This window comes from Eulemur rufifrons, chromosome 10, assembly GCF_041146395.1.
Source record: "Eulemur rufifrons isolate Redbay chromosome 10, OSU_ERuf_1, whole genome shotgun sequence".
Taxonomy (NCBI): domain Eukaryota; kingdom Metazoa; phylum Chordata; class Mammalia; order Primates; family Lemuridae; genus Eulemur; species Eulemur rufifrons.
Window position 1 is genome coordinate 30,419,764 of NC_090992.1, and position 13,609 is coordinate 30,433,372.

Sequence of the window (13,609 nt, forward strand, 5' to 3'; positions counted from 1 at the left end):
ATCATCCTTTGGTTATCTGGAAGATGTCAGTTCCCTGAATTACGTAGATCTTCCAAATGCTAACATCTTTCATTATACAATATCAGAAAATCACATTCATTAGTATCACCAGTGATCTCACCAGAAAAGTCTGTAAGTAGAGGGAAGCCGTCAAGCTCATGGGGCTGGACATAAGTTTTTTTCCAATTTTGCTTGTAATCTCAAATTTTATTATGGGTAACAATTACATATTTTTTATTGTTTTTCTTGGGGGGACAGGCTTATTTCATTCATTTTCAAGACAATGTCTACCAACTACCCAGGTCTGAATGACCTATAGTTTGTTAGTTGTTCTTTCTAGTAAATATGGGTTCTATGAAAAAAAAAAAAGGCAATAAGTTCAGTTAACAACTCAATCACTCACAGCCTTTGCCCTGAGACAAGCATCATACTTTGACATGTGCTAAAAGTGCTTCACGCGTACTTCCCATTTTGTCCCACGGAGTATTAAAAGACCTGTCCTGAAGGGTCATGATTTTAAAAAATTAGTAATCTGATGATTTCATCACATTCTAAAAAGCAAAACTTGCTTTCCTCTTTACGCATGTGTGACAGTGAAGAATACAATCATGACTAGTATAATTTGGTGCCACTGCCGCAATTCACGCTACAGTGCCTGTAATTTTACCCACCGTTGCTTCTGCATAATCAGTGCAAATATCAACACAGTGAAAAGGCAAACAACATCTTAGTACTATTACAAAGATAGTTTTGACCTCGTAGACTTCTTGAAATGATCTTGGGAACCCCAAAAGGTCTGCAGAACACATTTTGCAAACAGCTGCTCCAGGTCACCTAGAGAAAGCCAGCTGCAGTCAGCTGGTGTCTCAGCCTGCCAGCCGGGGGAAGAGTCACTGAGGCTCAATCAATAGCTGGTATAATGGAACTCAGAAGGGCAACAGAAGAAAAATCTGCCCAATAGCATTAAATGAGGCTGTCTCCAAGGCAGTCAATAGCTTGATGGCATTAAGTGTTAGGAAATAACCTCACTAAACACACCATCATGGAAATGTTTGGAGTTCCTATTTGTACCCCCTAATTACTGGTTTTTACTGAGCCTTTAACTTCTAGAAGCATGTGTGCATACGTATGTACCATAGGACAAGAAATACTACCATGTACATTGTTCCTTGGCAAACTAGATAACAGGGTGGAGAAAGGTAGAAATAGAAAAGGAATCCAGCTCAAAATGTGTTCCTCACACTTCCTACACAGTAGAGATTCATTTGGGTTAATACGGTTCTTCAAATCAACTTCCACCTTAATCATACCTGGCATGTCTTCTACATAACTGCTTGTGTGAATCCTATGCCCCAGCCTGGAATTACTCGAGTCCCTCCGAATGAAATACTTTTCCCTGTACCACCTGTGATGGAACTGCGACGCTCGCCATCACCTACAGATGGGCTTTCCTGGTCACCCACTTTGTATCCCAGCATCAGGGCAGGAAGGAAACCTCAGAACAAAGTATACCCTGGAAAAGTGCCAATATAAGCCCAACGAAGGTATCTTCTGATTTGCTCAATTTCCAACAAACAAAGGGAAGTAATTTTGTGTTGACCACTAGTGATAACCCAATATGGGAAAAAAGAAATGTTCAGAATGGCTAACAGGCAGGCATCAGCTTCCACGTGTCCAAACCCTAGGAGCTACTGTCCTGGAGTCACTAGTTGGTTGGTTTTGAGCTTTAAAGAAGTCTCTATGAAAATGAAAATCCAGATCCCATCTGGCAAGTATTGCATAGACAAATTACGCCTGAGAAAAAGCAGCAGCAAAAACTGGAAGGGAAACTATAGAGAGAGAAGCTTGGAAGAAGCATTTCACAATAACGAGTGTGACCTCTAAAGGGACGCTGTCACGTGCCACTGGCCGTGTGTGGAGCTCCTTCTGCCTGGGGGTTGCCAGTGGGGTGGATGAGGTTAGAGGGAAGAGGGGAAGGGTGAGCACACTGTTGCCAGGTGTGGTCTAAGCTATCTTTCCCATCAGCTACCAATGCAAGCAAATGGGGAATCTACACCAGTGTGCCATGTGAGAAATGAGCTATGAGACAGGCTCTTCGTGAGCAGAAATCAGCTAGTGGTGGTGAGGGGCTGGGAATGCGGACATCGTATCTTCTAATTCCATCCCAGGTCACAAGAGAAAGTGCCCTGCGCCAGGAGAGTGCAGGTAGATGGGCTTCAAAAGAAGCTTCCATGGTCCCCTTGGGCGGTGATAGGGGATGGCCTAAGACTAGGACATGAAGGTGCCCTTGGTAAGCCACACCCCACCCACAAGGGAGCACAGAGAGGGTTACAGCTAAGCTTGAGGGCTGCAAAAGCCAGGACCAGAGAAATGTCAGAGGTCTGCTGAGGTTGGAGAGTAGCTGGGATACTCAGTGGAGTAGAAGAAAATCTTCCTCTGAATGTTCTAATTCAAGTGGTGCATACCACAGAGTCAGCACAGCTTCATAGTGGGGTCCTCAGTTTTTCTTTACATTTGGGGAAACTGAGGCCCAAACTCAGCCCAGATGAATCTTGGGTTTTAGTTTCCAGGGATAAGACTTAAGCCCTCCTTGGAGAATGCAAAGTGGATCTTCTCTTCTCTATCAACCCCCGTATTTTTTAAGTGCAGAAGTTATTCTTCCTTCTTCCCCCTTCTTCGGCCAAATGAACTGGCAATGTGGGGCACAGTATGGGAGAGACTTTGCAAAGGAGGCTTCCAATTGGGCTTAGAGATTATTTGAGCTTCTTGTACAGATGCCACACAGTTCTAAATTAAGAGAATTAAGAGAATGTCCTTGCTAGAAGCTTTTCTTAAGTCCAAGAGCTTAGTGAGCCCCAGCTTTGTGGGACCACGACAGCTGAAAGGAACAAAGAATAAGAAACAGACTGGAGGGTGGCAGCCAAGGGTGGCACTGAGATTGCAAATCTCAGGGAACTGCTCGCCTAATCTCTATCACTTACGTTCACCTGTAAAGTAGGGGACTAACGAAATGGAGGAGAGGAGAGAAAAATAAGTCTAAGGGAGACTCAGGAACACGAAGCCCACCCAGGAGGGCAGAAGATCAGTGGTACTTACGTTGTGCTGTTGCTTTCCCCAAAGCGCTGGTAGGAGCCCAAGGAGGGGTTGCTGAGGCCATCGGAGGGGCTCTCCTCGGGGCTCACGTCAGTGGAGCTGTAGTCATGGTAGTCTTCGTTCCGCAGTCTCTGCGTGGACATGGCAGCTGCGGGGGGAGGGCCAGCATTAAAACCTCCCACAGCTGGGGCCTGCAGCTCCATGTCTGGGGTGGACTCTGGGGCAGGAGCACTCATTGTCACAGCTGCTCACTGTGACAGCTGCACTGTGGATTTAGTACGAGGGTGCCCGGTACCAAGGGAAATGGAAAAGTGCAAAGTGCACAGGGGCGGGCTGGGTTCCCTCGGCTTCTGCCTCCCAACTTTCCCAATTGGTGCCACACTCATAAATATCTAAATTTGACAGAGCATACCTGGACAAAGCAGGCGAGGCGCTGCGCGGGAGGGGTGAGGGAAAGAGCAGAGAAGCCCTTCCAGGAAGCATTCCCCAGTCCTTAGGTCAAGATTGCTTACTCCTTTGTCTGAGCTTATTTCTTGAAACTTGTGCAATAGTTAAAGTGTATATACACCCACCTTGCCCAAGAACAAGCTCTCAGAGGGTAGGAATCTGGATATTTCTCCCGTATCCTCTGTTTCCTCTGCCTTCACTAGAGAACCCTGTGGCGTTCAAGATATCTCCTCTCGATCATCCAGTTCTGCTCAAACTCCCCCAGGTCCCAGAGCCACAAATGATGTCCTCCTTCTCTCTGCCATGACCTCAGGCCTACCCTACACTCTATAGAGGCCATCAATAACTCTCATCTCCTGACCCTGTGATTCTTTTCTTGCCACCAACCTAGGTACTGAAAAATAGTAGCTGAAAGCAGCTCAGACGAAGACGGGAGCGTGAGGGGTGCTCACCCCTGGCCCCTGTCTCAACATCTCCCCTCCACAATCCTCCTTCCTTTTTATTTTTTATGGGTTTGCTCATTTTTCAAAGATGGAGAGAGAAGAAAACCTTCCTGCTGTGTGCTGGAAGGACGACGAGGATGGTGTCCCTGGGTGGACTTTCTCGGTAACGCTGCTAGGCAAAGGAGAAGAACAAGGGCTTCTTTACGATACACAGGAAGGACACAACTGGAGTTGCGCAGTCCCCAGAACCTAGAGACCATTGCTAAAGGAGCCTTCACAGGTCACTCCAACCGCTTCATTTTATGGATGAAAAATCAACCCCAAAAGATGACGTGACCTACCCTGCTTGCAGCTAGGTAGTAGCAAAGCAGAAAGCATATCTACCTCCTGAAGCCCTGTCTGAATCTGGAAACATCTGCCAAATACAGCGCCAGCTGCTAAGAGGCAGTATTACTGTACAATGAAAGAGAGCCAACTTCCTACTTTCCGAGAATCTGCAATCAAGTGAGAAAAGAAGGTACATTAACGTTAAAAATTACAAATAAAAACCCTTCTGACCCTTGTCCGTGAGGCTGTCCTCCAGCACGTGGCTGGACGCCCCCCTCCCCCCAGTCTGATGTGCTGTCTTGTGAGGAGACGGGACGTCCAACCCCCATCGTAACGCTTCATCCTGCCCCAGCACCCAACCTGAGCCACCAGAAGACAGCGCTCTGCTGAGGGCTCCCCAGAGGCCCCTTCCCGGGGACTCTTGAAAACTGGCCCAACCCTGGCACCAGAGTGATCCACGGGAGATCTCATTTTCTCCCACCAACTGTAAGGTAGGAAGGACCCCAAGCAATCTCACGGGGAAAGTTCTTGGCAGAAAGCCAGGAAAGGGCCTGGAAATCCCAGGGCGGATCCTGCCTAGCTTCTCTGCCGGAGCCACCCGGCTAAAAACCTACCAGGGCTTCCTTTACTCACATGCTGGAGGGAAACAAGGATGTCTTAAGAGCTCTGGGGCAATTAAACTCATGAGAGGGCCAGGAAAAAAAAAAATGTATGCAGTATCTTAACGGGAGCAGTTGAAAACCTCTTGCTATGCAGGCGAAAGCTAATAAGTTAATTTCTATATACGACAGGAGGCTTGGGTTCCAAGCCTGCCTCTATCACCAGTTTGCTTAGTAAATTTGAACAATTTTCTTTATTTGTCTAGGATCTTAGTTTCCAAATGTGCAAAAAAGGAGAGGGAGGTGTGGACTAAAATACCTCTCAGCTCCCCTCTAGTGCTAATATTCTAGGAATCAATAAACATAATTCTTAATGCAAGCAAGAGCTAATTTCATCTCTTCCAACATACCAAAGCATGTAAGGAATAGAACCTTCCGAGTGAATCTTGTGAGAAAGAAAAGAAACTTTTTATCTGAGGAATGCAAGCCCCCTTTAAATTACCAGGCCCAGAGAGGCATTAAAATGTGACAGCGATCATGTCTCTCCTTCCTTGAGCTAAACAATCAGCTCTTGGATCCACTTGCTATGTGGGCTGTAGTCTAACCGACTCTACGCAGCCGTCAAATGCCAAATGCCCCACAATTCATACCCTATAGTTCAACAGTGTGCAGCCAATCACTAATCAATGTGATTTCTGCAAAGCAAGGGGAATTCCTGTTGAACAACTTTGTATCAGCCCACTCCTTGTCCCCTTTTGCCTTTAAAAAAAAAAACTGCTTATAACAAAGGACAAAGGCAGCATTTCCTGAGACAACCTGGAAGTGTTTTCCCAGGTGCTTTGAGTGTTTTCCTCAGTTTGGCTCCAGTAAACTCGTTAAGATTATATGTTGTGCCTTAGCTTCTTCTTTTAGGTCAACACCTGTATGTTACTGAAGGTGAAGGGAAAGAATACAGGGACTGATAAATTCCCCAGTCCTTGCCCATCAAGCAATAAACCACTCTGTTGCTTACTTGGTACAACTATTATACATGCTCAATTTATTTCAAACACTGAAAAGTGGCCTCTTTATGTTGTGTATAAAAACTGAAGTTACCCACAGCAGAAGGTCACTAAGAAAACTGTTCCAAAGAAAGCTGAAGGCCGGGCGCAGTGGCTCACGCCTATAATCCTAACACACTGGGAGGGCGAGGCGGGTGGATCACTTGAGGTCAGGAGTTCAAGACCAGCCTGAGCAAGAACGAGAACCCATTTCTACTAAAAATAGAAAAATTGGCAGGGCGTGGTGGTGGACACCTATAGTCCCAGCTACTTGGGAGGCTGAGGCAGGAGGATCACTTGAGCCCAGGAGTTTGAGGTTGCAGTGAGCTAGGCTGACACCACTGCACTCCAGCCTGGGCAACACAGTGAGACTGTCTCAAAGAAAAAAAAAAAAAAAAGAGTCAAGGGACTTTCAGAGCCTTAGAAAGGGCTTGATAACACATTCCTTACTTCTCCTGGAAATTGCCCCAAGGGAAGAGCTCTGTTTCATGTTGATATAAATTCTGAAAAAAAAAAAAAAAAAGCTGAAATCTATAGATCTAAAGATCAAAAAAACAACTGCAGGATATGGGAGACATAGCTTAGCAATTGCATGCATATTGAAAAAAGAAAAAAATGCTACTTAGGAGTTTCAATTGATGATAAACTCAACAAAAGCCAAAGATATAATAATAGATGCCAAATAAACTAATACAACTTTAGGTTGCATTAGAACAGGAGAGGATCAGGTAGACGACAGCGCCACTCAGCTCAGCCATGCCTTGTATCTGCTCCAGGCAGCGTATTACAAAAGGAATAACTACAAATTGTGGGGTATCGAGGGGCCAGATTAGGATCAAGGCGGGGATGGAAACCAATGCAAGGAGGAATGGTTGGAAGCACAGAGAAGGTTCAACCTAGTAACTTGGGATGTACAAAAACTGTCTTTAAAAGCTGTCTTGTGGATCTGACTTGTTCCTTGAGCCTCAAAGTCAGGCAGAGCTAGGATCAATAGGTGGAAAGTAAAGGGAGGCAGATCTTTGGCCAGATATAAGGAAGAACTTTCTATCAAGGACAGTTCTCCAAATGGAACAGATCACTCCAGAAGAAAGCGTGTTCCCCAACCCTGGAAAAGTCCAAGTGGAAGCACTTTCTTGCAGTCATTGCGTAAGGATTCAACCATCAGAGAGAATGGGTACAGTCAATCCCTGGAGTTCCTTCTACAGCTCTTTCTGGCAACCAAGGCCTCCTCCTCTTGCTCTCTCCCTGTCCCATTGAGTGCGAGCCTGCGGGGCCACCCCACCCAGAGGCTCCCTTTGACAAAAGCTGATTTCCTAGACCGTTGTTGCAACTGCCAGTTCCTGCCCTATGGAAGATTTTAATAGAACTTGTTAACTGCAAATTGAGGGTTGTAACATGTGAAAGTTAAAGATAAGCTTGTCCTTCAGGTCCTTGAGGACGATGTATAGAGATATTTGTGTTGTGGTCCACCGAAACCAAGCCAAAATCTCCATAAGATATTGAGACTCAGGCCAGGCACAGTGGCTCATGTCTGTAATCGTAGCACACCTGAGGCAGGAGGATCGCTTGAGGTCAGGAGGTTCAAGACCAGCCTGAGCAAGAGTGACACCCGGTCTCTACTAAAAATAGAAGAAATTAGCCAGGCAACTAAAAACAGAAACAAAAAAATTAGCCAGGTGTAATGGTGAGCAGCTATAGTCCCAGCTACTCGGGAGGCTGAGGAAGGAGGATCACTTGAGCCCAGGATTTTGAGGTTGCTGTGAGTTAGGCTGATGCCACGGCACTGTAACCTGAGCAACGGAGTGAGACTCTGTCTCAAAAAAAAAAAAAAAAAAAAAAAAAAAGAAGATTTGTTAAGAGAAGATATTTAGACCCAAAAGAGTGAACTACTAAATGAAAGGAGCAGCTTTGCAAAAATAACAGGAAAGTACCTAATCCCACATTTCCCCAGTAACGGTTGAAGATCAATCCTGAGTTCTCTCACTATCAGGTGCCCTGCAGGAGTTCTGTTTTGCACAACTTCTGAAAAGAGCTGAATGGAAGGAAAATTTCTTTCAAAATCGTTTTTTTTTTTTGAGAAGCTGCTTTTACAGAGTTCCTGAGAAAACAGCAGAACGAGCTACAGCCTCAACCCCATCTCAAGGACAGAGTCTCCTGTGATAACCCCTTCTCCAATGAAAGGCAGGAAACTAACTCTTGGACTTTGACATCCTAACTGTTTTTGTTACCTACCTGCTGCCACTTTTGTTATTAACTGATAGCCCTCACTATTTTTTTCTCTCTTTGTCCCCATAAAAGCAGCAAGTCACTTGGCCTCCCTGCTGGCACTCACTTCTCTTTCTTTCCGCCCGCCCCCCCATTCTCTCTGTCCTAAAGGATAAAATACACTTTTAACTTTGATATGTCTTAATTTCTGCGTGAGAAGTCTTTCTCCACCCACACCGTGAGCACCTTCCAGGCTTTTCCACCCTAACACTAACGGAGAAAAGTTTTATGGCAAAAAAAAAAAAAATAAGTAAAAATAAATTCAAGTGTATACTCAACCAAAATTGCATTGAAATAGCAACTATTTGCATAACCTAGAAATATTTCCTTCTTTTTCCCTATATAAACTATTTTTTCAGTTGTATCAACAGACAAAGAATTGCCCTTTAACCTACAAAATAGGCCCTGTTTTAGCTTGGCATTAAAAATGAACAGGTGGAATCACTTTGTGTGGTGGCTGTAGTATGGCAAATGTGTTTGCAAATTTAATTTTTATTTAAAAAAATCATGTGTTAAATTTTCTAAAGGTGGGCAATTTTTAAGGGGAATTCTGCAGTGAATTTTTTTTTTTTTTAAGTAAAGCCAGAAATTCCTTTTATGAATTCAAATACTCATGTTTCCATTTTAAAACAGTATGAGATTCAGGAGTATATAAGTTGTTTTATTATTTTGGTAGAGAATTGAGAGGATTGCATTAGATGATTTCTAGTACATATTTTTACTTCTAAAACTTCAGGATTCCAGTTTCAATTTGTTAGTAACTGAGTTTGTTCAAAATAAAGGAGGCTTGAGACACAGGAGATAGTAACACATGCTGAAGCTGTACCAGCTGTACAGTAACCACTAACCACAAGTGGCCATTGAGCACTTGAAATACAGTTGGGCAAAACTGAAATGTGTACACACTGGATTTCAATGAATTGGTACAAAAAATTGTGAAATAACTCATGAATTAATCATTTTTATATTGATTATGTGTTGCAATGGTAATATCTTAGATATACTGCATTAAATAAAACAGATGAAAATGGAAAAAAAAAGAAAAAGGGAGAAATGCCAAACAGATTTCTGGGCCCAATCTGATTCCACCTGGGCATTTTATTTTTAACTAGCTTCCCAGGTGATCCTGATTGTACGCAGATTTATATAAAGCACTACAAAAAAATATGATCTTATAATAGGTACACTCCTCCTATTGTAAGAGTTCGTGCATTGGTAACACTTGTTTGTAGACTAAAAGTGCCACTCATTATTCTGAAACAATTATATTGGGTTGGACTTTGAAACCCAGAGCAGCAGCAAATCCCCTAGATGCATTTTCTCCTTTCTGCTGCTGGAATTCTAAAGACTGGAACAAGGACACAGACTACGTTGCCATGTGACTTCCATATGTTTTGTTTTTGAAACAGTCTCGATAGAAGTCCATGGAAACTACCACAGAAGTACATCCCATACACCGAGACTTCTGCCTGAAGGGGTCTGGTGCTGGGGCAGGCAGAGGGCAGCCGCTGACCTCAGCATGCTCTACACAGAGCAGCTGCTGAACAGACAAACATGCTCACTTCTCACCCACAATCCAATCATACGATCACTACATGTTAGGACTAGGCGTGACTTCGGTTCCACACTGAGGGGTGAGAAAACCCGAGGTCCATGCAGAAAGGCTGACTCGTCCAGGCCACAGCTGGTCAAAGAAGATTTGGGATTAGATCGAACAAACCAGAGTCCCAGTCCAGTGTTCTGTCTACCACGATATAAATTATGTGCCCTCCCTAACATCTTTCTGGGAATAAGACTGGCCCTCAAGCTTGGGGCGGGATTAGGTCTGCACAGCAAAAAGTATGAGAGTTTGGAGTCTGGTAGTGTGACCCTGAGCTACTTAATCTCCCTTTGCCTCAGTTTCCTCATCTGAAAGATGCTGTTAATAATGCCTACATCACAATATTATTATGAAGATAGGAGAAAAAAATACATAAATGTTAAATATGTTGCCTGGCACATAATGGACCCTTGTTAACGGTAGCAATTGTGATTACTATACTATAGAGAAGTTCAAGGATAGTAAGTAAGAAAGTACACTATACAAACTCCAAAGTACTTTCTCCATTTCATACTCTGGAGAGCTGAGCCAGGTCCCTATCTCAGAAATGGTGATCTAAGTGCCATAAGCAACTCAGTAACCCACATACACAGATTTCCTAACTTCTTGGAAAAGAGAAGCACAGAGATTTTCCTACTAGAGAGGGTCATTCAGAACTGGCCCTGGGTGTTAAGGGTTTCAAGAGAAATGTTTTGGGAGATAAAAGAAGAGACAGCACCAAATGCACCATCATGAGGTTCTTATTTTGGCCTGTTTACAATGGCCCGTCCATTCGACCCCACGCCCATTAGACAGAGGCTACCTTTGTGCGCTCTACCCAGCAAGGCCCGGCCAATGGAGGGACGTACAGGATTCCTCCAAGGCCTGGGTTGAGGTAAACACACTCAATGTGGGTTTCCTCTACAGGAAAAAGAGAAAAGCTGGCCTAGGTGTTAGTGTTATTAATCAGTCACACGCTTCCGGAAGGGGTTATCAGCACCCAAGAGTAAAAACAAAAGACCATTCACTCATCTGACCCAGGAAGGGATATCAAGCATTTGAAGGGGGTGGGAGGACAGGGGAGACACATTGCGGGGGAGGCAGAGGGAGGTGATAAAAAGGAATAAAAAGCAGGAATACTTAACATGAGAATGGGTGTCTGAGGCAAGCGAAACAAATAAAAATAAAGCAGTCACAAAAGTGGACATCTACTCCCTCCTCTACTCCACATCCCACGAGATTATAAATCCAGTCCTGGAATGTCACACAACCTCTGAGTTGGAAGAAAACTGAATTCTTTATCTAGGTCCAACCTTCTACCCAACACAATAACTTCCCCTACAGCATCCCCAAAGTAATTGCCCAGGGACAATTACCTCCAGTGACAGGCGCTCCATGATCTGCGTTCCAATGTGGGAGACCCCTAGTTCTTTTAAAGTGTTCAAGCTCACCAAACACCACTTCCCTTATGGCACTTCCATCCATTGGTCCTAGCTGTAGCCTCCGGAATATTACAAAATAAACCAAACCCCTCTTCCTTACACAGCCTTTGGAAAAGACAAAGACAGCTACGAACACTGCGCTGCCACGGGATGAGGCCAAATGAACAGCTACACAGCTTAAGGGGAAAATAAGGATTCCAGAGCAGGCAATTATAAGTGACACAATCATACAACAAAGGGAGACAGACTAAATACTGTCTTCAGAACAGTCTCTGTGGCATACAGCCTCCACCCCCAAATATACTGAGTCTTAAATTCTGAGCGAATGACAGAGCCTTTTGTTCCCTCACTTCTTGACTTCAAGAACATCTTTAAAGGAAATACATTCTAAACGTATGAGTTCATTACTGTAAAGTAGGCTCTAGACAAGAGTCAACAGAGGGCCCTGATCACTGAAGACAGTCTGCTAGTATTGAGCTTAGACATAACACAGAGACAAGAAGAAAGAGGAGGAGCATTTCATGGCAAAGTAGCAATAAGCACAAGGAAACTGCTTCCTGGATAACTGGATGAAGTCTTGTTGCAAGTTGATACTTAATGAACATGGGAGGGGGGAGCGATAAAAAATTCTCTGAGTAAAAAACAAAAAGACCTAGATGCACAGCATCCAAATTAGAGCAGAAGGGGCCCTTAGGGATTCAACTCCATCACTGTATGGACTGCGAAACCTAAACACAAGTCACCTAAGGCTGCCAGGTAAGTGGCAGGGCTAGAACAAAATCTCCTGATTCGTAAACGTGGTTCTTTTCATTGTCCCACGCTGCTATCTTATCTCAGCAAACCTCAAACAAATGTGAAACATCCACCCAAATAACCAGTCTTTACCAAATATGACAAGTTATAGAAAAAACAAAGCAAAGGTCTTCACATTCTCCAAGTTCATGCCAGGGCTCTCCACGACCTCAGCTCAGCCACCTATCCTCCCAAGAGCATATTCCGATTCGTATTTCATATTTTGGTATGACTTACACAGAATTGCAGGACGATCAGAAACCAAACCTACAGAATGATCAGTGCGCAGAAAAATCAGGAACAAACAGAGAACCACACCCAGAGCCAGTCCAACCCAGGCGACGGAGAACGCAGACAGCTAAAAAGGGAGAGGACTAAAAGAGAAAGGGACAGGAGAGGGGTGTCTTTTCACATGTCAAGTTTCCTGCAGGAGGCAGTGTGGTGACCAGCAAACAGCTGCCGCCGGAGCTTAGGAACACTTGGATTCTAGTCGCGTGTCTGCGACTAACTCACTGGGTGACCTTAGGCAAGCCGCTACCCCTTCCTGGGCCTCGGTTTCCCCAACTGTCCTAGGAGGGGTTGCACCCGACGATTTTCCAGCGTCCTTGCCGTTCTGGTGCTCTCTGATCCAGAGACCCATTATTAGCAAGTCCCCAGCAGATCCCGCAGCTGGCAGGAGACTTACTAGAAACAGCCGGACCTCTTTGGGAACAGTGGAAGAAGCGCTAGCCCGTCCTTTGGGTGATCTTCCCCATCTCGGGACCTCAGTTTCCCCGCCCGTCAAATAGGACGGAGAGACCCCAACCCCAGGAGGTCAAGGGAGATACTGCGGGGGACAAGGGAGCTCCGCGTCGCCTCGTTCCGGGAGGGGCGCTCGCATCGTACCTCAGCTGCGAGCCGGGGCAGCCGAAGAGTCGCGGACCCGCAGCCCACGCCGGTCCAGTGCCTGACCGGGGGCATCTGCTACCGGGAGGACGGCGAGGCGAGTCCTGGCCAAGGCGGGGAGCGCCGCCAGCCGGGGCGGCTCAGCGCAGGGACTCACGGCTCGGGCTCCGGCCCCAGCTCTGGCTCCGGCTCCGGCTTCAGCACAGCCCACCCTCGCCCCTTTGCTTCAGCGCTGACCACGCGCCATCCTCCTAGGTGTCCCGGGCAGCCGCTTCCGGGCCCTGTCACGTGATCCGGGCGGCCACACCGGAGGACCAAGTCACATGCTCCCTTGCTCGGCTGCTCCTTCTCTTTTCGAACCACGGTCGCGAGCTCGGCTCCGCAGCACCTCCTGGCGACTTACTGCTGCCACTGCAGGGAGGCCCGTGTTCCTGGGGACTGGGAGCGGGACCTGACGCGGGTGTTGGTCTTGGGGCATGGACAGAGTCGAAGAACACTTGCCATATATTGCTAATTTTTAAATTTGCTGTATTTTCTTTCACATGTATCAATGAGCATGTGTTGCTTTTATAATCAAGAAATATGCATCTTTAAAATAATCTTCTAGTCATAGTTCTAGAAGCATATGCAAACTCTCATCTGTGCTTGCTACTGGAAATGAGACTATGGGGTAGGGCAACACCATCTTTTAATATAT

At 45.5% G+C, this 13,609-nt stretch overlaps 1 protein-coding gene across 2 annotated transcripts in view; it reads right to left on the reverse strand.

The window, feature by feature from the left end:
- Positions 1-13,193, reverse strand: part of LOC138392955 (proton-coupled amino acid transporter 1) — a 43,207-nt gene extending 30,014 nt beyond the window's left edge. The window contains exons 1-2 of one of the 2 annotated variants that reach the window (XM_069483907.1): positions 12,913-12,960; positions 3,097-3,241 (exon numbers count right to left, since the gene is read on the reverse strand). In XM_069483907.1, coding sequence (XP_069340008.1) covers positions 3,097-3,236 — 140 coding nt within the window. In that variant the 5' untranslated portion in view covers positions 3,237-3,241; positions 12,913-12,960. The other variant, XM_069483908.1, reaches the window with a different exon arrangement.
- Positions 13,194-13,609: the final 416 nt, after the last annotated feature.